General features: G+C 46.5%; 1 protein-coding gene across 7 annotated transcripts in view; it reads right to left on the reverse strand.

The window, feature by feature from the left end:
- TACC2 (transforming acidic coiled-coil containing protein 2) overlaps positions 1–25,160 on the reverse strand; it is a 221,079-nt gene that overhangs the window by 144,213 nt on the left and 51,706 nt on the right. For all 7 annotated transcript variants that reach the window (XM_037803966.1, XM_037803961.1, XM_037803964.1 and 4 more), the window contains exon 4: positions 490–5,679. In XM_037803966.1, coding sequence (XP_037659894.1) covers positions 490–5,679 — 5,190 coding nt within the window. The remainder of the gene's footprint in view (positions 1–489; positions 5,680–25,160) is intronic.

Genomic DNA, 25,160 nt, shown 5'->3' on the forward strand with positions numbered 1-25,160 from the left:
CACATTTCCCAGTTAAACCTTAAAGTGACTGCTGCATCAAAATGCCTAGAAAAAATTAACTTCAGGCAGTCACTGGCGTTGAGGTGCTTTTGAATCATTTAGGCTCCATCTGCATAAATAAATCCAGATTCATAAGCAGATGTATCTGAACTCCAGTAAAAACATGACTGACTATATCCTATGACCCAACAGTCCGCAGCCAGCCAGCAGATATTTCATGCTTTTAAATATTTTAACTTAGATGAGTTAAAGAACACAGGAAAAGGAGTAAGACATGTTAAAGAACAACTCCCACGACTCCACCTATTTCTCTCACATTTTTCAAAATTTCAGCACATCCAGGGAGTGTTAGCAGATAAATTTGAGCAGGATGCTTTGGAAAACAGCCTTCTGAAAATCCACCCAGCTATTTGATTTACTTTTAAAAATCAGGTAGGGATTTTTTTGAAGCGGACCCCACTTTCCCGTGGGAATTCATTATTTAAGTACCTTGCCAAGTGAAGCTCTTCGGGAGGTAAGTTTGGCAGCTTCTGGTCCTGAGTTTCATCAGGTTCAGGAGGTGAGGGGACGTGCCCCTTCCCGTCGCCAGCGGGAGTGGGGAGCTCCCCAGCCAGCTGGTACCCGGCCGGGCTGTCGGTGCCCAGGGTGGCTGTGTCCTCCATCCCCCAAGCCCGGTCGGAGCAGCCTGGATCCCGAGGGCTCCCTGGCTGTGCCATGTCACACAGCCCGCCGGAGGACACCCTCGTAGTACCTGTTTCAGGCAGATCACCAGAGGCACGTGCCCCCGTCTCAGCTGGGCTCAAAGTGACATCACCCTCTGCCTCCTGCACAGCTCCTGCCACTGGGCTGGGCTCCGGGGGAGTGTCTGCTGCTGCTCCAGCCAGTGGCTCGGGGACACCCTGGCTGCCCTGGGCATTTTGCATTCCCGAGGTCCCGGCAGCACCTCTACTCCTCCTGTCACCCCCAGGAGCACCAGGCGCACAGGGCTCTCTGCTGGCCTCGGGCCCAGCCAGCACATCCCCTTGTGGAGAAGATGATTCTAGGGCAGAGGTGGAAACTGCCATGTCACCTGAACCCTCTGTGCTAGCAAAGCCCCAGGCACCAGCTTCTCTGTGTTGACTGTTGCAGGTGGATGTTCTTTCATCTTGAAATGAGGCTCCTTCTCCGTGGCTCTGGGGAGCCACCTGGAAATCAGCAGCTTTTCCCATAGGAATCTCCTGCATAGCCACATGGGAAGAAAGACTGGATGCTAATTCCTGCTCACCTCTTCCCTGCTGTGAGTGAGCATGGCCTCTAAGCCCTGGATATGCTTCCCCAGCTGCCTCTGGCATCTCGGTTGTATCCACCATCTGTGGGACACCAACCACTTCCTTCTCCAAACTGGCACCTGGCAGGTTCTGCTCTGCAGGGGGCCCTGCCACACCTGGCAGCTTTTCTGGAGCTGGATCCCAGGGAACCAGATGGGGAAGCTCAGCCTTGAAACCCAGCTCTTGCTGCTTATCCTTTGAGTCCACCCAGGGTGCAGCATTCGGTGCAGGGAGAGGGGTAAGGGTCGTAATCTGAGTCCCATCTAGAAGCTTCTCTGGGCTCAGTGGCACGGCCAGGTCCTTGCCCACCGGAGGCATCCCAGTTCCCGCCTTTTCCCCTGGTGTGCTCTGGGGCCGCTTGGCCGACAGGGCTCCGAGCACGGACTTCTCAAAAATCCTGGTGATGTGTCCCCTGAAGTCGAGGAGCCCAAGAGTCATGCCGGCCTGCTTGGGACTTGTGTCCACAGCACCCGGCGTGTCCTGCCTCATCTCCCTGGAAGATTCTACTGTCCTCTCACCGCTGCTCTCTTTCTTCCTTGTTGGCTCACCTGCTGTGCTCTCCTCACTGACAGGGCATGTGGAACTCTCACCGGCCTCCCCACCTGTTCCGGGAGCTGTTGCTGATTTCTCTTCACCTGTCATCTGCTTACCTTTGGCCAGAAGCGGTGTCCTGTCCAGGTATGGTATAGAGTCCACAGATGGCTCACCTGGCCCAGCTTTGGGGCTTCCACCACCACAGGTTGGCACTGCAGAGGTTTCCGCACCAGCAGCACCTGGCTGCAGGGAGTCAAGGTGGCCAGCAGCCAGCTTCACGGGGCCAGCATTTTCAGAGATAAAGAGCAGCTCTCCTTTGGGGCAAGGGCTTTCGCGAGGGGCTCTGGGGCCTTGAGAAGAAACAGCTGCTGCCCCACTGCTTTCTGCAGCTTTCCTGGCAGCACCACCTATATTCAGGTAAGGAGTGTCAGGGCATACCTCTTGTGGTGGCCCAGCCGGCAGCCGCATCTCAGGATCGGGGATAGCCAGGCAGGCAGAAATATCCAAGGGGCTCCTGAGAATTGCACCCGATTCGCTGGCAGGCAGCCAGGCATCCTGACAGCTGGCAGAGGGCTGCTCAGCTTGGCAGAGCTCCCCTAGGGCAGCGGTGGAAGCTTCGTGCCCAGGAGTGGGACAGCGCTCAGTCTGAAGGCAGCCGCCATGCACAGCAGTGTCTCCAGGTTCCTCTGGAGCCTGCTGCATCGCCAGGTTTCCTCCTTCAGCATTCCCACCAGTCCCAACAGCAGCACCTTCACAACCTTGGTCCTCGGTGAGTGGGAAACTTCCAAGAAGCTTCTGGGCCTCTGCATCTGAGAGGGCAGGATGCTCCATGTCCTTCTGCAGGGCCAGCACTGGCTGCTGCCTGCCTCCTGTGGTTTCATCACCAGCCTCTCTCTCGGGGGCATCCTGGGTGGGTGTGACCCCGGGGCTGGCAGGCACTGGGGCTGGTGGGCACTGAGCCACATCCAGGAGGGCTGCTGAGTCTGGACAACAAGGCGGGGCCCCTGCTCCGCCTCCACTTGCCTTCTCTGTCTTTCCCAAGTCCTGAAACGGGGGCAGTGCGTCAGCTGCCTCAGAAGCACCAGCCCCTGGACGTGCTTCTTCACACTGGCTGCCTGCTTTCAAAGCATCGCCCGACTCCTGTTGGGACTTGCTCAGTCCCTGATCTGCACAGCAACATTCCTTTCTGCTCAGGTCACCAGCAGGAGAAGAGTCTTTTAGGGCGTCAGCTGCAGGAGGTGAGACCCTCGGGTGCTGACCACCCCTGCATGCTCCTTCTTGCCCGTTCTCCTCTAGTGCAGACAACTCTGACTGCTCTTTTGGGGGACTCCCCAGAACCGTGTCCTCGGGATCTGAACTTGGAGCATCAGACAGACTGCCTTTGGGGAGCTCGCTTTGGATTTCTGGTCTAAAAGCCTGCTCCTGCCCTCCATGGGCAGGCAAATTCAAATCCTCCCTACAGTCCATGGGTACGTGTATTTGGGAAGAATCCATGCCCTGGTTCTCAAAACCGGGAGCTCTTGGATAAGTCTCTTTCCTGTGTTCAGCTGGTGGAGGCTTCTCCCCGAGCAGATCAAAGATGGGGGCTCCTGGGTCTGGCTGGGATGGCTGGAGACCCTCGTCAGGTGAGAGAGAGGGCTGGAGCCAACCCTGCTGATCTTGCTTCAGGTTGAGCATTGTGAGCCCGCTGTCCACTGCCAATACACCCCCCTCGGGGGGACATGGTACATCAGCGCTGACTTCCTGTCCAGCTGCATCACGCCCCAGTCCGGGGGGTGGGCCCGGGGATGTCCGTTCACCCTCCCTTTCCCAGCAGCCTGGCCTCTGCACGGGCGGGTGGCCTGTAGTCTTGATTTCAGGTGCACTCCCCATTGCCTGGGCTTTGGGTAGAGCCTCAGCTGCAGGAGTTGGCAGGAAAGCTGATTCCTCAGCCTCCAAAGCTGGAAGACACCCCCTTCTTTCCAACCCTGCCGGGTCCTGAAGGGGGTCAGGACCCTGGGCCTGCAGTCCTGGTCCCGCCCCGACGGCTCCATCAGGCCCAGGAGCTGGGGCGGGGCCATCCTCGCGGGGCTCGTGCACTGAGCTGGCCGCTTCGGCCCCGGGGGCTTCTGCCCAGCACACAGCAGTGTCCTCTGACCGACAGTCGGGCCCTGTCCCCTCCTTCCTAACTGAGTCTGTGCTGGGAAGGACTTGGCTCTCTACATCACCACTTGGCTTTGAAACCTTGTCTTTGTGCGGCTCTGGGTCGGGCTTGCCCCCCGAGGCCTGGGCTTCCTCTTCCCCCAGGTTCCCGGGATCTGCACCTTCCGGTCCCTGGGGGGCTTCTTGTCCTCCGGGGTTCTCTCCAGGTAAGCTGCTTTCCTGTTCGGCCACAGCTGGCCACTTGGCATCCGCAGGGACCTGGGCTTCATCGTTCACCCCTGGGGATCCTCTGGTGCTTTCCTCTGATGCACTGGTTGCTGGAGGGGGCGACAGATCCTGGATTTCACGGGTTGGCTCCATCTTTGAGAGTGCGCCCCTCTCCTCCTCGGGTGAGGGGACAGGACTTTCTCGGGGGCTCCCTCCTGGACTCTGTCTCTCACTTTGGATCCATGACACGTGTTTCTCCAGGCCCGTCCACCCTGCTTCTGCCAGCTCGTTGGCAGGATCCACAGGACCTGATGTCTCAGCCCCGGGAACTGGCATCTCAGCCCTGGAAACTGGCTCCCTGGTCCCCCAGCTGGGATCTTCTGCAGCAGTAGGAGCCCGAGCAGCTGGGCCTGAAGGGAGGCTTGAAGCCGGATGCGTTTCCTCCATCAGAACAAGAGGAGAAGGCTCGGCACTCACAGGCAGACCCGCTTTGGGCTGGTCACCTGCTGCAACGTGGACAATGTCCCTAGGCTCGGTTCCTCGAGCTCCTGTCTCCGAGTGACTCTGAGCCTCACTCATGTCCACAGTGTCCTCCCGAGAGCCCCCAGCCCCGGGCACCAGGGCAGGACTCAGCGAGTCCAAGGGCAGCTCTGTGCGCAGCCGGGGCTCTCCCACCTCCTGCTGGCAGCTTTCCTGGGAAACAGCATTCACTTCAGCTTCTTGGGCAGCCCCAGAAGTGCTTTGAGCAGGACGGCAGGCCCCGAGGAATTCCGAGTCATTGGTTAGATTCCACAGTGGCACTTCCATTTGGCATTTTTCTCTGTCCAAGGCTCCAGGGGCTGGGTCTTGTGGGAGCAGCGTCTCAGGGTTTTGGGGGAAATCCTCCATGCCAGCTGGGCTCTCCTTGCCCGGCTGGGCTGCAGCTGGGGCCTCAGGGGCCACTTGTACAGAAGCTGCCCCCTGCCTGGTCTCTGCAGGGGAGAAAACACCTGCAGCCTCTTTCCCTGAGGGCCCTAAAGCGCCAGGCCCTAAAGTTCCCTCGCCACACAGCTGTGTCCTCATCAGATCGTTGGCGGGTGGAATTTCTGGCAACTGGCCGGAGGAGGAAGACTTCTGTCCCTCTTCCTTCAGCTCTTTCTCTCTCCCATCACTGTGTTGAGTGGGGCTTTGCCCCTCAGGGACACATGCTGCCACAGCATCCTCTGGGGCATTTGCGGAAGGTTCCATCCTGGGGCCTTGGAGCAGGGAACCATCTTCACCAGCCACTACTGGGTTTGCCAAGCAAACTTCTGGGGGGCACTCGGCAAAGGGCATGGAGACCGAGGGGAAGGCCTGCTCCCAGGATGGTGGTGGGCAGGGCAGTGGAGAACCGGCTGGCCCCCTGGCTTCCTGTGAGCACTTTCTTGGTTCATTCACCTCTGGGGACACGAAGCATGGATCCAGGCTGGCTGCACCCTCAGAAGCGGAGCAGGAACCTCCATGCCCAGAGCTGCCAACAACAGAAACATTTAATGTTTCATTGGTTCTCAGGGATGCCAAAGACAGAGGAACATATCAGGCAAAATCATCCCAACCCCTTTGCCTAAAGGTCACCGGGTGCCTCGACTATTAACCACACCATCCCCATGCATCTCGCTCCTCCCCCCACTACCTTGACACCCCCCCACACCACCACCATTACATGCCCCTCACTTTCCTCCGAAAACCAACCCAGGGCATCACAGACACTCAGTTCAGGCTTCTCAAGCTGGTTGGTAGTGAATAGGGAAACCTGGAAATGGATCCATAATAGTCTAAAATGTGGGGAACATAGGAAGTTTGCAATGCGAGTAAACCCTAGCAGGAGCTTTGAACCAGTTCTCTGTAGTTTACATGGAGGTCCTGAAACCCTAACATCTAAGGCTCATCTGGTGAACCTTAGATGTTGGGGGAAAAGACACAAATGGGCACAGCTGGGCTTTGAAATAAAGAGCTGTTCAAGACAGCGGCTAACTTGAGTCTTCAACATTTAACAGGTGGTACAGTGAGAGATATAATCCAAAACTTATTTCTATTTAGCTTTGGAATTTCTGCATGAGATCTATATATAACTCTTCGGAGCTGAATTTTTTATACCCGTATTTGTCTTAACTTGAATACACTTAGATGAGCAATGCATGATGAAAAACTATGAAATATGTGGAAAACTTGGGCAAACTTGGCTCAGAATGATGAACTTGCTGTAGAAAACCTACTATCCAGTTATTGTAAAATAACTTATCACTTGCTACAGCTGGAGTGAGTTACTCAATTCTATATATTAAGTTCATTTTGTTTTCATTTAAAAATAATACATAGCCAATAAAATTTGGACAATGTAGAATAAATATAAGAAAAAGTTGTCTCCATCCCTACTCCCCACATTCACCACTTTCATAGTTCTAATGAATTTCCTTCTTATCTTTGATATACACACACACACACACACGCATATATATATACACACACACAATTTCTTAGGGGTGTAATTTTTATTTTTACATAGCTATGAATCTATATAATTTTTATGAGCATGTACTTTCTAGTATCAAGAGAATTTTCTCAAGACAAAGTTATTAGAAATGTGGGTATATATGTGTGTGTGTGTGTGTGTGTTTTAAAGTTATTATAGAGAAAGTCTCTGGGAAAACAGCAAAAAAAAATTCATGGGCTCTTTCTGTAACTGTTTGTTACCCCCCCCACACACACACACACATTCACACACATGCACACACCTGCACACCTACCTAGACCCTCAGTGTACTGGATGTGAAAGAGGAAAACAGTTTACTCTACATAGTCACCATCAAAATTCTAGCTTTCCAGATGTGGCCCCTCTCTCTAAGCCCACTCGACTGGTAAACTCACTGCCCTCCCACTACATGGGACATGACTCCCAGGGGTGTAAATCTCCCTGGCAACGTGGGACATGACTCCCAGGGATGAGCCTGGACCCAGCATCGAGGGACTGAGAAACCCTTCGTAACCAAAAGGGGGAAGAGAAATGAAACAAAGTAAAGTTTCAGGGGCTGAGAGATTTCAAATGGAGTTGACAGGTCATTCTGGAGGGTATTCTTGTGTGCTATATAGATATCCCCTTTTAGTTTTTAGTGTATTGGAATAGCTAGCAGGATATACCTGAAACTATTGAACTGCAACCCAGTAGCCTTGATTCTTGAGGACGATTGTATAACTGTATAGTTCTTAAGATGTGACTGGGTAATTGTGAAAACCTTGTGACTGACACTCCCTTTATCCAGTGTATGGGCAGATGAGTAAAAAAGAGCAAAAATAAATAAATGAATAAATAAATAATGGGGGAGAGGGGATAAGGAGTATGGGGATGTTTTGGGTGTTTTGGGTGTTCTTTTTTATTTTTATTCTTATTTTTATTTTATTTTGGAGTAATGAAAATGTTCAAAAATTGATTGAATGCACAACTATTTGATGATACTGTGAGCCACTGATTGCACACTTTGGATGACTGTATGGTATGTGAATATATCTCAATAAAATTACATTAAAAAATCTCTAGCTTTCCATGGCGGGCACTGTGTGTGCATCCATATCCAAGGATGCACAGAGTGGGAAAACAGGTATAGTGGCACTTAGGGTACTACCCTTTCAACTTTTTTGAGGTTTCAAATTTTCCAAAATAAAACGCTGGGGAAATACTGGTGGCCGGGACTCCTTGGATGGCAATGCCTCCCAGGGAGTGTCCTGTCCAGCACTGCCCGGGTCCTGTGCGGTGGCATCTCTGCTGCCCTTTGGCAGATCCCTCCAAGCAAAGAGAGGCCAAGCTTGGATCTAGACTCGGGCATCTGGTTCCAGAAACCATGATTCTGATTCACTCTGCTCTGCTGCCTCCAAGAATAAAAGTTCCAAAGACAAGAGGCTCTTTATGCAGCCCTTTTCCAGCCTCTCTGCCAAGCGTCTTACCTACGAAATGTGCCCGACATCGCGTGACATCCTTGAACGAGGTGTGCGCGTGTCACCACTGGGGCGATCGGCTTCTAGAATCCCTGTTCCCCCAGGTGTGATGCGGGAATGGTTTCCCTAAGGCACTGAAAAGATTTAAGATGGACCAGAGAGAGGAGAAGCTATTGCTTCAACCAGATTAGCATTTTCTGACCCAAAAGCAGAACTGAAAAGAGCAAAGAAGAGAAAACTCAGGGGATATATTATACCAAATCTCTCCAGTGCCCAAATGGTCTCTGAGGACAGACAGACCTGGAGAAAGCCCTTGCCCAGCACTGGCTCACACGGGTGAATCCCCACTGCCCCGGATGTGGGTAGCAGCCAGGTAAAGCACCCAAACCGCACTTCTAGAAAGCACGAGGCCCAGGTGGGAATCTGAGCCTTGAAGTTATTGACTCAACGGACTTTTCCAGAACCAACAACTCTGCACCCCGTATCTGGCCATTTTCCTTTTAACAAACATTTACATTTAATTACATCCCACCTAGTAACTGCATGGTCTAAGAGTTTAGTAGTTAATAAGATTAATGGTGTGTAGTTCAGCAATGAGGCACTCCTATTTGTGTGGCCGTGCTCACGGAGCCCAGAACACAACCCTCTCCACGCCTCCTGCACCACACTAGTAATAAGACAAAGCAGCCTCCTCGTCTGTGCCTCTGCCAGGAACTGCCACTGTGTAGAGAGTATGTGGCTTCCCTTCCAGCTGACTGGAAGGGGACACGATGACAAATTCATTCTATTTTGGCACCTCAAAAACTCATGCAGTCTTATCAGAGAGGAACCAGGAACAAATTTTCCACTGAGTATGAGGCACACAGCCACTCCCTCCCAAAAAAGAACCCAGACCTTGTTTCTATTTTGCGTAAACTGAGTACCAGCAACCTCTCTGATTACTCATCAGAAGCAATTTTTAAAGCCAGATTAAAGCCACTCAGCGCCAGGAGCAGATATGCCTAAAGGCAGGAAAAATTCTAAGAACTGATCTGTTTGGGGCTCTGCATTAATTAAAGCTTACATAATGTCCTTTTATGCTTCAAGATTGGGATGAAACACGTGGGATGGAGGCTCTACTCAGCATCAAAAGGCAATGCTCTCGGGGGCCAGTGGCATCCTCGAGGGAAGGCTTTCAGCCCCAAGGGGCCACACAAATGTCTCCTTGCTGGGGAGCAGCCACGCACAGGACAACAAAGCAGCACAAGGAGTGCGGGCACGAGGGAGGAAGGGCCAGTGGCTGTAGCAAATGTCTGAGCAGATGATGGGGGAGGAAGAGACAACCACAACCAGATGGGTTGCTAAATGTTCACAGGAACGTTTTTGTTTTCTCTCCGTAGTTCTGAAAACATACCCAGGTGCCAACGAGGAATGCTGAAAGTCAAGAAGGAGGCCTATCCTGGGATAAATCAACCAAGGCCCCTACACTACCTTATGGGATGATTGCAAAAATAATATATAACCAACACTGAGAATTCCAATCATCTCCTTTATTTTTATATTTCAGCCTAGCACCAGTTCATATTCTGTTGAATGAATGAATTCATAAATGAATAACTGGCAGTTGCATCGGCACGCTGTTTACATTAGGTTGACACCTGCACTGTGGGATGTATTACCAATTCCAGAAAGTTTGGAAAAGGGATTCATACTCCAAGTAATCCGTGCAGAGGAAAGAATTCTCATGTTAGTAAGGAGAGAACTTTCCATGCCTTAACAGCTCTAACAGGGCATTTCAGGGAGAAAGCCACCTCCTTGGAAACTTCTCTGAGATCCTGGCAGGTTAGATCCAGTCCACAGGCACAGCCCTAATGTGTCCAAGCAGCGCTCCCTGCCCAATGCCTGGGGCACCCAGACCTCAGCAGACCTACCACACCCCCTCTGCATTTTTAATCCAGTTTTAACTCTCTCCTGTGCTCATTCTGCAATAGCAAAAAACAAAGTACACTTGCTTGTGCAACCTAAACAAAAGATGAAAGGAAAATATTTGCAGGTTTTAAATAAAGCATTATTGGGGTGAAGATTGTGGGAGGGTAGACGAAACCCGAAAGTACCCTCTTTATATCCGGACAACACTTTCCCACCTGAACTTTTATATGACTTCAAGGTTAAGGAGTCCATTCCTTTCTGAGAGTCCATTACCTACCAGAGTGGGGAGGGGAAGGGGGGGCAGGCAGCTGGCTTCTGAAGCACACACAAAAACTTTATAACCAGTATGTCTAGGAATCCTCCCTAGGGCACTAAACAGCAGTAGAATGACCCACTTTTGTGGTTCTCAGACTGAGAGCACTGGTTGCTGGAAGGGGCTGCTGGGTTGTTACACACCCAGCACTTCCCAGAGTTGGATGAACTCCATGTCTCTCATGTCGTCTGCCTGTCCATCCATCTGTCTATCTGTTGTTCTTCAAATGTTCCTAGATACTGTCATGAGAGAACACAAGTCATCTGAATGCATTTCTGACATAATAGTTACTTCTGATCATTAGGACATTTCTTAATGATCAAACACCAAAAATAAAACAACTGTCCCATTAGAGAAGACATCTATTTTTATTCATGATAAAGAAAGAACATTAACCCTTTAATAAGTCCCAAATTAAGGAATTTGGTAGAATGTTTACCTGAATATGAATATTTCTTTAATTTTAAGTTAAACTCCACTAGTTATGCATGGAAAAACGTAAATGACAGTTTTGCTTGTGTAGTTGGACTATGGTGGAGTTTTAATTTTATTTTGACCCCATAAGGGTATTTTGAACAAGAAGAAAGTGTAAAAGTGCTTTGTTGTATCCCTTCTTGATAAGACTTCTAACCTGAATTAAAATCATTTTTCTGCCTTAGTAAATACAGAAAAAAACTAGAAACATAATGGAGCCTTCCCTTGGTGACTGAGAAGTTTAGGAAAATTTTGGGTATCCTCTGAACAATAAGATATCATTAGTGTGCATCTGTATGAAACTGAGCTAATGTGTCCTGAGCTCAAACATGTTACTAAAGCTTTCTTTTAAGAGTAAATACCAGTCACCAGCTTATTTCATGGAGTTTTCCCTCTGTAGTTTCATTGACCTAAATGGGAAAGGGAAAGGAAGGGAGAGGAGGGGAGAGAGAGGGGAGGGGAGGGAAGGGGAGGGAAGTCAGTGAATCAGCATTACTGGAGGGCCAAGCTGGTTCAGTGTCAAAGACATAAAGACCATCCCCAGACCCTTCTCCAGCACTGCTGCAGCTGCAATTATGAGTTCGGAAAGGTTAACTGCTATCAGAGTTGGCATTTAAAGCCATAAAAAGACACAGGAGATGGCAAGTGTCTATGCTACAAGGAACTCTTGAAGACGAAAGAGAAACAAGATCGCCCTTGGATCTGTTCGCTCTTTATTTTTTTCCCAGAGAGACAGCCCCACCTCTCCCAAAATAAATACTAGGTGTTCTGCTGCATTTGTATTTAAAATCAGAAAAAGAAACTTGATAAAGTGACTTTTCAGTGTTTTCAGAGAGTCTAGATTGAAAATTGTTACGTAAAGAATTGTTAACCATAACAGGGGGTTGGAGTAACGGGGAGGTTGGACTCTAAAGGAGATACCAGACAAGGAACGACAGTGATCCTTGGAGACAGAAAATAAAGGAGGTGAGCCCTGCTAATTGTCCCCACTTACTGCAGGGCACAGGAATGGGGGTGGGTAGAAACCCAGGTGGAACCCAACGGTCTCCCAGAGTTGGGAAGATGGAGCGTGGCCTCTGGGGAGGCGGGGACAGCTGGAGTGCACAGGGCAGAGGAGGGAAAGCTGCACCGGGGGAGCTCTGCAAAGCACTGATCAGCCTACGCTTGTATCTGCCCGAGGCTAATACAGAGCCACCTGCAAGCTTTAGAGGAAACAACCCAGGAAGCTCACTCAGAACCAGAAATAGTTCCTGTTCCCGCCAATCAGAGTGGAAACCCTCATCATTCATGTGACATCTGTCTGTTCTAGTACTAAGAAGACTCTTCCCTCTGCAGCTGGGAGAATTAACCTAGGCTAAATGTTGCTTGGTTCCCACCTCACAAAGCTTAAAAGCAAGACTGCACAGGATTAAGCTGTTCCAAATAACTTAACTGTGTCCCAGAACAAAACTCAAGAATATTCATAGGAATATAAAAATATCCAGCACTCAAAAAGACAAAATCTACAGTGTCTGGCATGCAAAGAAGCAGGAAAATATAGCCCATAATGAAAAGAAAAATCAACTAATCAGAACCAACCCAGATATTATACAGATGATACAATTAGTGCACAGGAACATTTTAGAAGTATTTTAACTGCATTCCATGCATGCAGGAGGCTTGAGGAAAGACAGAACATGTGAAGTACAGACCCAAATCTAACTTGTAGAAATGAAGATGAGTGCTTAAGATGAAAAATACACTAGCTGGGATTAATGACAGATTAGTCATTGTAGAGAAAAAGATCAGTGAACTTGAAAACATAGCAATAAAAACTCTCCAAGTGAGACACAGTGAGAAAAATGACTGAAAAACAAAATGAACAGAGCCTTAATGTGTCATGGCACAGCTTCAAGCAGCTTTGCAATTGGAGTTCCCAAAGGAGTGGGGAGAATAAAAAAAGCTATTGGAAGAAATAATGGTTGAAAATTTTCCAAATATGATGTAAACTGTAAACCCACAGATCTAAGAATCTCAATTAACTCCAAGCACAAGAAACAGAGAAGAATCTACATCAACTGACCAAATTGTTTAAACCAGTGATAAAGAGTAAAAAATTAAAAGCAGCAAGAGAAAAAAAAGACATGTTACATATAGAGGAACAAAATGAGGATGGCATCAGATTTCTCGTTGGAAACAATGCTAGCCAGAAGGCAGAGGTGCAATATTTTAAAGTACTGACAGAATAAAACTGTCTACCTAGAACTTGGCCCAGTGAAAATATCTTTCTAAAATACAGGAAAACTTAAGATTTTCTTCAGACATACAAACCTAAAAGAATTATCACCAGCAGGCCTACATTACAAGAAATGTTAAAGGAAGTTATTCAAGCAGAAGAAAATAATACTAGATAGAAATCAGGATCTACACAAAGGAATAAAAAAAATAGCAGAAAGGGTTAACTATGCAGTTAAATATAAGGAATTTTTCCCTTATTATTTAAATCTCTTTTAGTAGATAATTGACTGTTTCAAGCAAAATAATAACAATATACTGTGGGGTTTGCAACATACGTAGAAGTAAAATTATAGACAACAACAGCACAAAGGCCAAAAGGGGACAAATAAAAGTATGCCATTGTAAGGCTCTTCTACTATTTATGAAATAGTATAATATCACTTTAAAGTAGACTGTAATAAGTTAAAGACGTATATTATATTCCCTAAAGTAATCCTTAAATAACACAAAAGAGTTATAGCTAACAAGTCAAAGAAGGAGATAAAACAGAATCATAAAAATAATGAATTAATCTGCAAGAAGGCAGAAAAAGAAAAATCAAGAGACGGAGCTGACAGAAAACAACAGATGGTAGATTCAAACCATATTAATAATCACTTTAAATGTAAATCTTATAAATACTCAAATTAAAAGCAAACACTAATCAAAAGAAAGCTGTGTGTCTATATTCATATCAGAAAAATTATATTTTGGAACAAAGAGTATCACTAGGCATAAAAAGGATCATTTAATAATGATAAAGGGGTAAATTCATTGAGGACCTAAAAATCCTAGATATGTGTACCTAATAACAATGTTTCAAAATACTTGAAGCAAACACTGATAGAACTGAAAGGGAAAATGGACAACCTCAATTACAGTCTGAGATTTCAACACCGTTTTCCCAGTAATTGATTGAACAAGTAGACAGAAAATCAGTACAAATGTAGAGGAGCTGAACAACATTATCAAACAAGTTGACCTAATTGACGTTTGTTAAACACTATCCTACAACAGCAGAGTAACATTCTTTTCAAGTGCAAATGGGACATTTATGACAGACCACATTCTGAGCACACAAAAGTCTCAATAATTTAACAGTATTCAATTTATACAAACTATGTTCTCTGACTACATGGAATTAAATCAAAATTCAATAACAGAAAGATACTTGAAAAATCCTCAATGACTTGGACATTAAGTACACTTCTAAATAACCCACACATCAAAGAGGAAATCAAAAGGGAGATTAGAAAGTATCTGAACTAAATGAAAATGAAAACACAACATATCAGCATGCAGCAAAAGCAGAACATAGTTATATTTATTGCCCTAAAATACCTATATTTGAGAAGAAAGTTCTCAAATCAATGACCTCAGTTTCCACCTTAAGAAACTACAAAAAGAGGAGCAAATAAAAACTCAAAATAGCAAAAGAAAAGGAACAATAAATATCAGAGTGGAAATCAATGAAACAGAATAACAACTGAGTAAATAAAGTCAATAGGAGGGGAAAGGAGGGTTATAAAGGGGCAGGAGGAAGCCCCTGGAAGTGATGGATAAGTTCATTATGTATTGCTCCAATGGTTCCATGAGTGCAAATGTTAAGTCAAAATGTATCACATTGTACACTTCAAATATATGAAATTCATTGCATATCAGTTATAACTCAATAAAAAAGTCTTAAAAAAAATACCATTTTAACAATCATAAGAAACAGAAACCTACTTTCCAAATTAACAGAAAGGAGAACTCAGGTGGTACCAGGCAAAGACGTTGGGGATCTGGAGGGCTGCATGGTTTTCACCTGGCCTCCTGCTAGGGGCACTGATGACTTTCTCGTGGTTAAATCCAGAAGATGCTTTTCAGTCATCTCCCTTGAGCACCCAGCAGCCTTTGACATTGTTGACCTTGCTGCCTCCCTGAAACAAGGCTCCAGGGACATTCATCCCCGACTCTTGCCTGGTTTTCCTTCTGTCTCACTGGCTGCTCATTCTCAGTCTCTGGATCGTGGGGTCCTCACCTTCTGCTCACCCCTCAAATGCTGCAGCTCCTTAGGATTCCATCACTAACCCTCAACTTTCCTCTCCTGACACACCCTGCTTGGGCTGGCTCCTGTAGACTCCAATGAACCCCGACTCTGTAGTTCCAGTCTAAATCCCTCTCAGGGCTCTGGACTTGCATAGCCAACGCCTCCTGACCATCTTCACGCACATCCTGTAGGGACCTCAACCTCAACCTGTTCAAGGTTCTCCAGCCTAGTGACCAGGGCTGCCCAAGCCAGCAGCTAAAATGTCTCCCTTTACCCCGTTCCAACCAATTCCCCTCCCGTGATAACTTACCCTCCCACAAGTGTACCTCTGTCTATCCCACCACCTTCTTCCTTTTAATAAGGCTCAGTCATCTCTCACCTGAATCAGAGCAACAACCTTCTGACAGGCCTTGCCTCCACTCTCCTTTGCTCCAATCCATCTCCACAATGGCAAATCCTCATTTGAAAATGTTAATTCAGGAAACGCCACAGTTGGCATCACCGGTCCCACCACCAGGCAAATATATGTCCCCAGGGTCCCAAAGGTAGACATTGGGTGAAAAATTTTATAATTAAAGTGAATCAGACAAAGCATGAAGAACATCTGACTCAGAAAATAACAAGTGGTTATAACAAAGACCTGAACAAAGTAAAAATGGTGACTAATCCAGAATAGCTCTCTCTATTCTGGATTAGTCAGTATGGATTTTCTTTTAATTTGAAGTTAATTCCATGGTCCTAAATGCACAAACATCTCTATGTATAATGATTTTCACAGAAGCATTATGTAAAAGAGAGAAAAACTTGAAATGACCTAAATATACAATAATTGAGAAATGGTTAATAAACACTGGCACATCTACAAGTTGGAGCTATACCTCTACCAATGAATATTAACAAAGAATTTAGTAACACATTTTTGTCTTACCTGAAAAAAATGAGGCGCTCAATTTTTCAGAATGAGCACAGCTATTAGAAATGAATAATTTAAAAATATAGAGAAAAGCCTGAGCGGAACACTAATGCTTTAAGAACGGTTGTCTGCAAATTGTAGGGGCATTGGTGATTTTCTCCCTCTACTTTCTATTTTTCTTTATTTTCCAAGTTGTTACAATAATCGCTTATTATCTCAGAATGGAAAAATACTCCTTTTTTTTATAGCCTAAAATGCCCTGGTAAAACCAGATGAGCAGAAAGCAGACACACCTAATTCAGCACATGACCTTCTTTTTCAGCCAGTGCCACAAGTCAGGACCTCACTCCTTCCCTCTCTCCCTCCCTCCCAGTCTCCTCTTGTTGTTTACTTCCCGCCTGGGATAAACAGTGAGTCAGAAGCGGGACAAGGAGGGGTGGAGGCTGCACTCAGCTCCAGCCGGACACACCCTGGCTCATTCCGCAGGAGCCTTTGGGTAGATCCAGGAGTTTATTTACCAAAGTGTCCTGCCGCTTAGGAAACAAGGGGCTCCGTGGTTAGAGCTGGCCCCAGCGGCTGCTCAGAACACAGATGAGTTCTTTGTGAGTTTTCCCTTTTCTGGGTATGAGAACTGACCTTGTTTCTAGGGAAATTAAATTTTAAGGATCCATCGAGGTTTACTTTCTAATTACTGAGACCATGATACAAATGGCTCCAGACACCTGTGAGTGTTCGGACAATGGTTACGCGTTTGGGCTCTGGGTTGTGGTCCCCAGCACGCCACCTGGTAAGAAACATGTGGGATTCTTATTAAAAACACTGACGTGGGGGTCTCACCCCAAATCTACCGGGTCAGACTCTTCAAGGGAAACTGTCAGGAAACTGGTATTTTCACTTGTGCCCCAGGCAATCTTCTGAGCAGGAAGGCCCGGTGATCATGCTTACCTCAGTAGATCCCAAAGTTCCCCGCCAGAAGGATCACATGGGTACACATTAAAAACCCAGATTCCTCAGCTCTGCCCCTGGCAATTCTGATTCAGAAGTTCTGGGGTGGAGCCCAGGAATTTATATAGTTACCGTCCTCCCAGATGTTGGGGATTGAATCCTGTCCCCCACAAAAGACATGTTCGAGTCTTAATCCACATTCTCCCGGGTGTGAACCCATTTGGAAGTAGCACCTTTGAAGATGCTATTGTCAGTTAATGTGTGGACCCATTTGTGAACAGGACTTTGAAGAGCCTTTTCAGATGAGGCCAAACTGAATCGGGGCGGGGGGAGGGTGCTGAATCCATCTGACTGGAGGTCTTTATAGAGGAAATTCAGTAGAAGCAGGAAGTCAGAAGAGGCTGGAAGTTAGCGGGAAACAGGAACAGAAATGAGAGAAAGATCATGTGACTGAGGCAGAGATGCAAGCCAAGGAACCCCAAGGATTGCAGCAAGCCAGCACAAAATGCTACAGAAAGCATGGCCCGTCGAGACTTTGATTTTGGAATCCTAGTCTCCAAAACAGACAATAAATTCCCGTGAAGCCAACCCATTGTGTGGTATTTGCCATAGCAGCCCTGGCAGAGTAAGATACCAGCTGAACCCTAAGATCAGGGGAGACTGGGGTGCCCCATAAGATTTCATTTACTATCCTTCACCCCAATCCTGATCTGATCCTATGTTCTCAAATACAGTACAGGTAAAGTGAAGTTTTTATTTTATTTAATCTAAGTATTTATTAATTTTTAGGTTTATTTCTCATGTAAAATAATATATACAACCATATCTTTTCACATATTGCCTTAAAAATGTACACTGTCTTTGGGAACACATTAAATTTATTTACATTATTCCTTATGGGAAAAATTTGTTTGGTCATTTTTGGTACTTGTGCATCCTGAAACCAATTAACAGTGAGTACCGAGGTACCATATTAATAAATACTTAGATTAAACAAAATAAAAACTTCACTTTACCTGTACGTGTAGTTTTTAAGGTCACAGACATAAGAGAATTGGGAGAAGGAAGAAGATGGTGGAACAGAGAGGAGTGGAAGCCAGTTTGTCCCCCTGGAACAAATAATAAACAACCAGGAACAACTAGTAAATAATCTGGAATAACTGCGGGGGGACAAACGTGACTGTCCACTCATCATACACCAACCTGAATTGGGAGGAATGCCTGAGATTGCAGCATAGTATCTGTAAGTAAAAACTGCAGATCCAAGCCGGGAGTCCCCTTCTCCCATAGCCCAAACTGAAAAGCCTCATGGTGCTAGAGAGCAGCACTCTCCGAGCAAGTGAATATAGCTCAGCTGAGCTCCAACTGGGATTTTAATTAACAAACGTGGACTGCTCAATACAAGATTCGAACCCCCAACAAGCAGACAGAAGCTTTTGGTGATGACTGACCTTGGAGAGCCAGAGGGTGGCCGTGGACTGGCCCGGAAGGGGGCTTTCTGTCCCTTTTTCAGTTCAGTGGAGAAAGCCTCAGCCATTTTCAGTTCCCAGCACTCTGACCCAGACAAAGGTGGAGATAGCACAGGCAGAGAGGCTATTCAAATGCTAATGATTTCTCCCTAGGGGGTGTATCTTCCCTAAGAGGAAAGAGGTGGGGCCCAACTCTACTACCCCCCTTCCATTCAGAACCAGAACCCAGAGCCTGGGGGAAAACAGCCACAGGCCACACCTCCTTACACCAGTCTGGAGTTACAGGCTGACAGGTGCCACCTGCTGGGCAGAAAAGCACAGTGACTTGAGGCCTCACAGGGTGTACCAAATTTTCTAAGACACACCCTAAGAGAAACCGGATACTGAATAGTTCTTCCTTCTGGGACCAGAGCCAGTACTGGTCTGGGAAAACCTGATTGGGGCAACCAAGGAAACCATGCCTAGACAACAGAAAACTACGACCGACACTAAGAAAAATGAAGTTATGGCCCAGTCAAAGGAACAAACTTACACTTCAACTGAGACACAGGAATTTAAACCAATACTAAATCAATTCAAAAAGTTTAGGGAAGATATGGCAAAAGAGATGAAGGCTATAAAGAAAACACTGGGCGTACATAAGGTAGAAATAGAAAGTTTGAAAAAACAACTGGCAGAATCTATGGAAATGAAAGACACAACACAAGAGATGAAAGACACAATGGAAACATACAACAGCAGATCTCAAGAGTTAGAAGAAAACACTCAGGAACTGGAGAACAAGGCACCTGAAAGCCTACACACAAAAGAACAGATAGAGAAAAAAATGGAAAAATATGAGCAACATCTCTGGGAACTTAAGGACAAAATTAAATGCAGGAATGTACATGTCATTGGTGTCCTAGAAGGACAAGGGAAGGGAAAAGGGGCAGAAGCAATAGTAGAGGAAATAATCAATGCAATTTCCCATCTCTTATGAAAGACATAAAACTACGGATCCAAGAAGCTCAGCGAACCCCAAACAAAACAGATCTGAACGGGCCTACGCCAAGACGCTTAACAGATTATCAAACGTCAAAGATAGAGAATCCTGAAAGCAGCAGGAGAAAAGCGATGCATCACATATAAAGGAAGCTTGATAAGACTATGTGCAGATTTCTCAATAGAAACCATGGAGGCAAGAAGGAAGTGGGGTGATATATTTAAGATACTGAAAGAGAAAAACCACCAACCAAGAATCCTGTATCTGGCAAAACTGTCCTTCAAATATGAGGGAAAGCTTAAAATATTCTCAGATAAACAGACAATGATAGAGTTTGTGAACAAGATACCTGCTCTACATGAAACACTAAAGGAAGCACTGCAGACAGAAAGGAAAACACAGAAGTTAGAGGTTTGGAAAACAATTTTGGGAGATAGTAGCACAGCAATGTAAGTATATACTGAACAAAGATGACTCTGAGCATGGCTGAAAGAGGAAGATTAGGACCATGTGGGACACCAGAATGAAAGAGGAAAGATAGACTGGGACTGTATAACTCAGTGAAACCTAGGGTGCTCAACGATTGTAATAAAAGGTACAAATATGTTTTTACATGAGGTAGAACAAATGAATGTCAACATTGCAAGGTGTTAAAAAGAGGGTGAGAACAGGGAGGCGGAAATACAATCAATGCAAACTAGAGACTATAATTAACAGAAACATTGTTTTATGCTTCCTTTAATGAGACAAAGGCAATACACCAAAGCTAAGTGGCTATGGTGGGGGGGGGGGGTTGGATAGGGGAAGGGTATGGGACTCCTGGCATTGGTGATATTGTCTGACTCTTTATTCTACTTTAGTTTAATGCTATCTTGCCTTTTGTTGCTTTCTAGCTGTCATGTTTTTTTCTCTCTCTCTTTCTTTTTTCTTTTTCTTTTGTCCCTCTACCTTCTTTGACTCTTCCTCCTTCTTAGTGGAAGAAATGGAGATGTCCTTATATAGATAGTGGCGATGGTGGTTGTGCCGGTTTGAATGTATTGTGTCCCCCAAATGCCATTATCTTTGTGGTCTTGTGGAACAGACGTCTTGGTGCTGGTTAGATTTGCTTGGAATGTGCCCCACCCAGCTGTGGGTGGTGACTTTGGTGGGATACTCCCATGGAGGCGTGACTCCACCCATTCAGGGTGGGCCTTGATCAGTGGAGCCATATAAAACATGCTGACTCAAAGAGACTGGACGGAGTACAGCTGTGAGTGACGTTTTGAAGAGAAGCAAGCTTCCTAGAGAGGAACGTCCTGGGAGAAAGCCATTTTGAAACCAGAACTTTGGAGCAGATGCCAGCCACGTGCCTTCCCAGCTAACAGAAGTTTTCCGGACGCCATTGGCCATCCTCCAGTGAAGGTACCCGATTGCTGATGTGTTACCCTGGATACTTTATGGCCTTAAGACTGTAACTGTGTAACCAAATAAACCCCCTTTTATAAAAGCCAATCCATTTCTGATGTTTTGCATTCTGGCAGCATTAGCAAACTAGAACAGTGGTGAATATATAAATACAATGATTGTTTACTTAGGACGGAATGTATGGTTTGTGAACAAAACCTTCTTTAAAAAAACGGGTTGATGAAGAAAACTTGAGGGCACTATATTGAGTGAAATAAGACAGAAACATAAGGACAAATATTGCAGGGTCTCACTGATATGAACTAATTATAATATGTAAACTCATAGACATGAAATATAAGTTACCAGGATATAGAATGAGGCTAAAGAATGGGGAGCGGTTGCTTATTATGAGCAGAATGTTCAACTAGGGTGAACTTAAACGTTTGGAAATGGACAGAGGTGATGGTAGCACATTGTGAGAATAACTAACAGTGCTGAATGGTGTGTGAAGGTGGTGGAAAGGGTAAGCTCAGAATCACGTATGTCACCAGAAGGAAAGTTGGAGGTTAAAAGATGGGAATGTATAAAACAGTGAATCTTGTGGTGGACAATGTCCATGATTAACTGCACAAATGTTAGAAATCTCTCTCATGAACTAGAACAAATGTATGACACTATAACTAGAAGTTAATAACAGGAGCATATAGGAAAAAAATATATACCTATTGCAAACTATATACTACAGTTAGTAGTATTTTAACATTCTTTGATCAACAGTAACAAATGTACTATACCAATATTATGAATCAATAATGGAGGAGGGGTGGTTAGGGGTATGGGAGGATTTGAGTTTCCTTTTTTTGTCTATTTCTTTTCTGGAGTAATGAAAATGTTCTAAAAATTGAAAAAAAATTATTTGTGGTGATGGATGCACAGCTGTATGATGGTACCATGGGCAGTTGATTGTACACTTTGGATCTTTGGATAATTGTATGGTTTGTGAACAATCTCAATAAAAAAAAAAAGAGAACTGGAATGTGCCAACCTATCTGAGAATAACTCACACAAATAATGGGAACCACCAGATGTCACAGTATTGGGCACTACAACCCACCATAGTCACCCCGTTAAACTGTCGTTCCTCCCTCGTGGCCAGGCACCTGCTTAAATAAAGAGCAGCACAGCAGGGCCACAAGTGTACAATCGGTAGGCAGGTAGCCATCTGTATGGGAACAGCCCTGAGATGGTTCTAATCCCAGTCAAGTTTGGATAACGGTTAAGGCTCTGGAGTAAGATGGACGAGGCTGTGGAGTCTCCACTTTGGCGACAAAGGTGTGAGACAGTCACCCAGGAATCCCTGAGGATGGCTTCCTGAGAAAATTAAATCATCTCTGAAATGCTGCCCGTGGCGTTCCTTTGAAGAATGAGCACACGTTACATCCAAGCACAGGAAGTGGCTGATAGCCAACCATTTTTGACCTACCAAAGATGTCACCTCCCCTGGATCAGCCAAATAGCTCCATTTTCTGGGGGACGTTTGCATGATGAGCTCTGTGCTTCGGGGTTTAAAAGGAAAAGGCTGCCCCATCCTGGTTGTCAGCAACCAAGGAGGGAAGGGCTCCAGGAGGCTGGAGACTTGAAGAGTCTGACGCAGGCATCCAGGGCCTGGGCGTTAGGAGGGCAACCTGGGTTAAACTTTGTCCTAGGAGGATGGGGCCATCCCTCTGGAGAACTAGGAAAGGGCTCCAGGGCCGGCAACCCGGAGCTCCCCCAGCTCTGGCCCAGCTTGGCCCAGGCAAGGCTCAGTGGCAACAGCGACACCATGTGGCCACCGGAAGCAAGGCAGCTGAACGGATGGGGCCCCGGGCTCTTCCTATTGGGGTGAAAAACTTGCCCACTTTGGGGCTATGGAAACCACATGTCCTTGTGTAATTCAGAGGGAGAGAAGAGCCTCGAGGGCGAAGCACTGGACTTTTGACCTATAAGGCAAGGCAATGGAGGTTTGAATGGGAACACATGCTTGCACACTCTTCAAGCCTCAGATCATACTGACTGTATTAATGTTGCCTCCAAATCTCAACTTCCTCCTTTGCGGAGGGGAGCTCACGCTTGTGCAGAAGAATAACCTCTGGAAATATTAATGTGTGATTTTTCTCTCTCTCTTCGTCCGTTGCCCCCATGTCCAACAGTGAGACCTTGCTAGGCCCTTTTGTGTTTTTGTCTCTGAAGTTTTTACAAGTAGAAAACAGAATCTGTTTGAGGTCAGGGGTCCTTCCCATCTATTCTGAACTGAACAGTGTTTCCCAAAATTCGCCTCCTCCTGGAACTTCAGAATGTGACTGTGTTTGGAGATAGGATCGTGGCAGGCATGATTAGTCAAGGATTTCAAGATGAAATCTTCCTGGAATTACGGTGGCCCTACACCCAATCCCTAGTGCCTTAAAAGAAGAAGAAAGGACCCAGAGTGACACTTAGACACAGAAGGGACAGAGATGCAGAGAAGACGGCCCCACGAGGACGGAGGAGGTTGGATGATGCGGCCACAAACTGGGAACACCAAGGGCTGCCGGCAGCCACCAGAAGCTGGGACAGCGGCCTGGAAAGGATTCTCCCTCAGGGCCTCCTAAAGGAACCACCCTGTTGACACCTTGATTTCAGATTTTAGCCTCCAGGTCTGCCTGAGAATTTATTTCTGTTGGCTCAAGCCATCCAGTTTGTAGGATTTTGTGACAGCAACCCCAGGAAATGAAGACACCATCTTTTGGAACAGCCTATATCCTTTGAAGAGGAAACCCTCGTTGTCCAATGTGGCAAGTGGAGAAGGCACATGCATTTGAGGACACGAAGAGAGCAGAGAAAGGGTCTTAGAAAGTGGGGATGTCTGAGAGTACCCCCTGCTTCCTAACAGTACCCTAAGGCTCAGAATTGGGTGAACATGGGGTTCCTCACCAGAGAGTTCCATGTGCCAAGTGTGGCATGAAAACAGTCCAGTCATGGGGCCTGCTGGGCAGTGCGGCCTGGACGGGCATCTTGTTGGGTTCTAAGGGTAGAGGGTGGGGTGACAGCCCAATACACCAGGCTCCAGGGGAGGGGGAGTCCCAAGGGTGACTGACAGGGTCATCCGCACCAGGCCTGGCAGACTAAGGATGCAGAACTGACTTAAAGAAAATAAAATTTTAATCTGTATGTATTACACATTTGGCACAGTATCTGGCATCCATATGAGAAACAAATGTTAGATGTTATTGTTATCATTGTCCTTGGCCAAAAGTGTGTGACCTGTTACTGAAACAGCACCCAGAGGGGCTGGGGCTTGCTCTCCTTGGCCCTGTAAACATCCTGACTCCCCCACTGGCTAATGCCAGGGGGCCCGACTCATAGTCCTGGAGAGTCTTGGGACTCGTTAGCACAGGACCCTGCACTCAACCTATTCGTTGGGAATCATGTTTTTAATTGTGAACAGGAAGTTGCTTCTTTGGGCTTGTTCTTGGAAGATACCTCTTTTATGCTCAATTTGCATGCCAATGAGAGGCAATTCTTCTTCAAGGGAAAAATTATAATTGACTAAAGCTGAAGGATGAGAAACAAAAGACTTTTGAGCTGCTGTTCCTGTTCTATCCAGCTGTGACACAGGCCCCGAACAACTCCCAAGCCTCGGAAGAGATCCCAGAAGCTCCCAAAGCTGGGGGCGGAAGGGCTGGCCTCTGGCTCTCAGCCAGCAGCAACTTCCCCCATGGAGAAGCTCAGAAAAGATGAATCCATCCGCTAGTTTCACAGTCATCCTGAGCCTCTTCAGAGGCCGAGTTAGAGCCAAGTATTTGAGCCAACAACTTTGTCCACTTACCCCTGATAAGAAGTCCAGGACGGTGGGAAGAGCCATGGAGCTTGGAGGGAAAGCTCCCCCTTCAGCAGAGAGGTCACTGGAGGCATCATTCTGTGATGCTCTCAGCGAAAAAGAACCCCTGGCCTCATCCGACCACCATTTTCCCTAATGAAACTTGGGGCTCGTGCCAAGAACCCCCCAAGTACCTCCTCTTGAAACCACATAGCCCTGGTCACCCAGCATGGAAATTCCTGCCACCAGGGGTCAATCTTACTCACCCCTAACTGGCCACAGTTAAAAACTAAAGCAAACAACGACATTCAGACTCTGAAGATGAAACACTATTACAAAGCACATTACCACCCACAGTTTCACTGTCTATTGTCTGGGACAGGGGCCTCTAATTCAACGTTTGCATTTGTGTTCCTGGGAGCTCCTATTCATTCCTTCCCTTTGGCCTGTAGTTATAGACCCCGGGAAGCTGGCTTTGGTTGTTCAGAAGGGTTTTTCTAATCAGACCT

Source organism: Choloepus didactylus, chromosome 15, assembly GCF_015220235.1.
Source record: "Choloepus didactylus isolate mChoDid1 chromosome 15, mChoDid1.pri, whole genome shotgun sequence".
In the NCBI taxonomy this organism is placed as follows: Eukaryota; Metazoa; Chordata; class Mammalia; order Pilosa; family Megalonychidae; genus Choloepus; species Choloepus didactylus.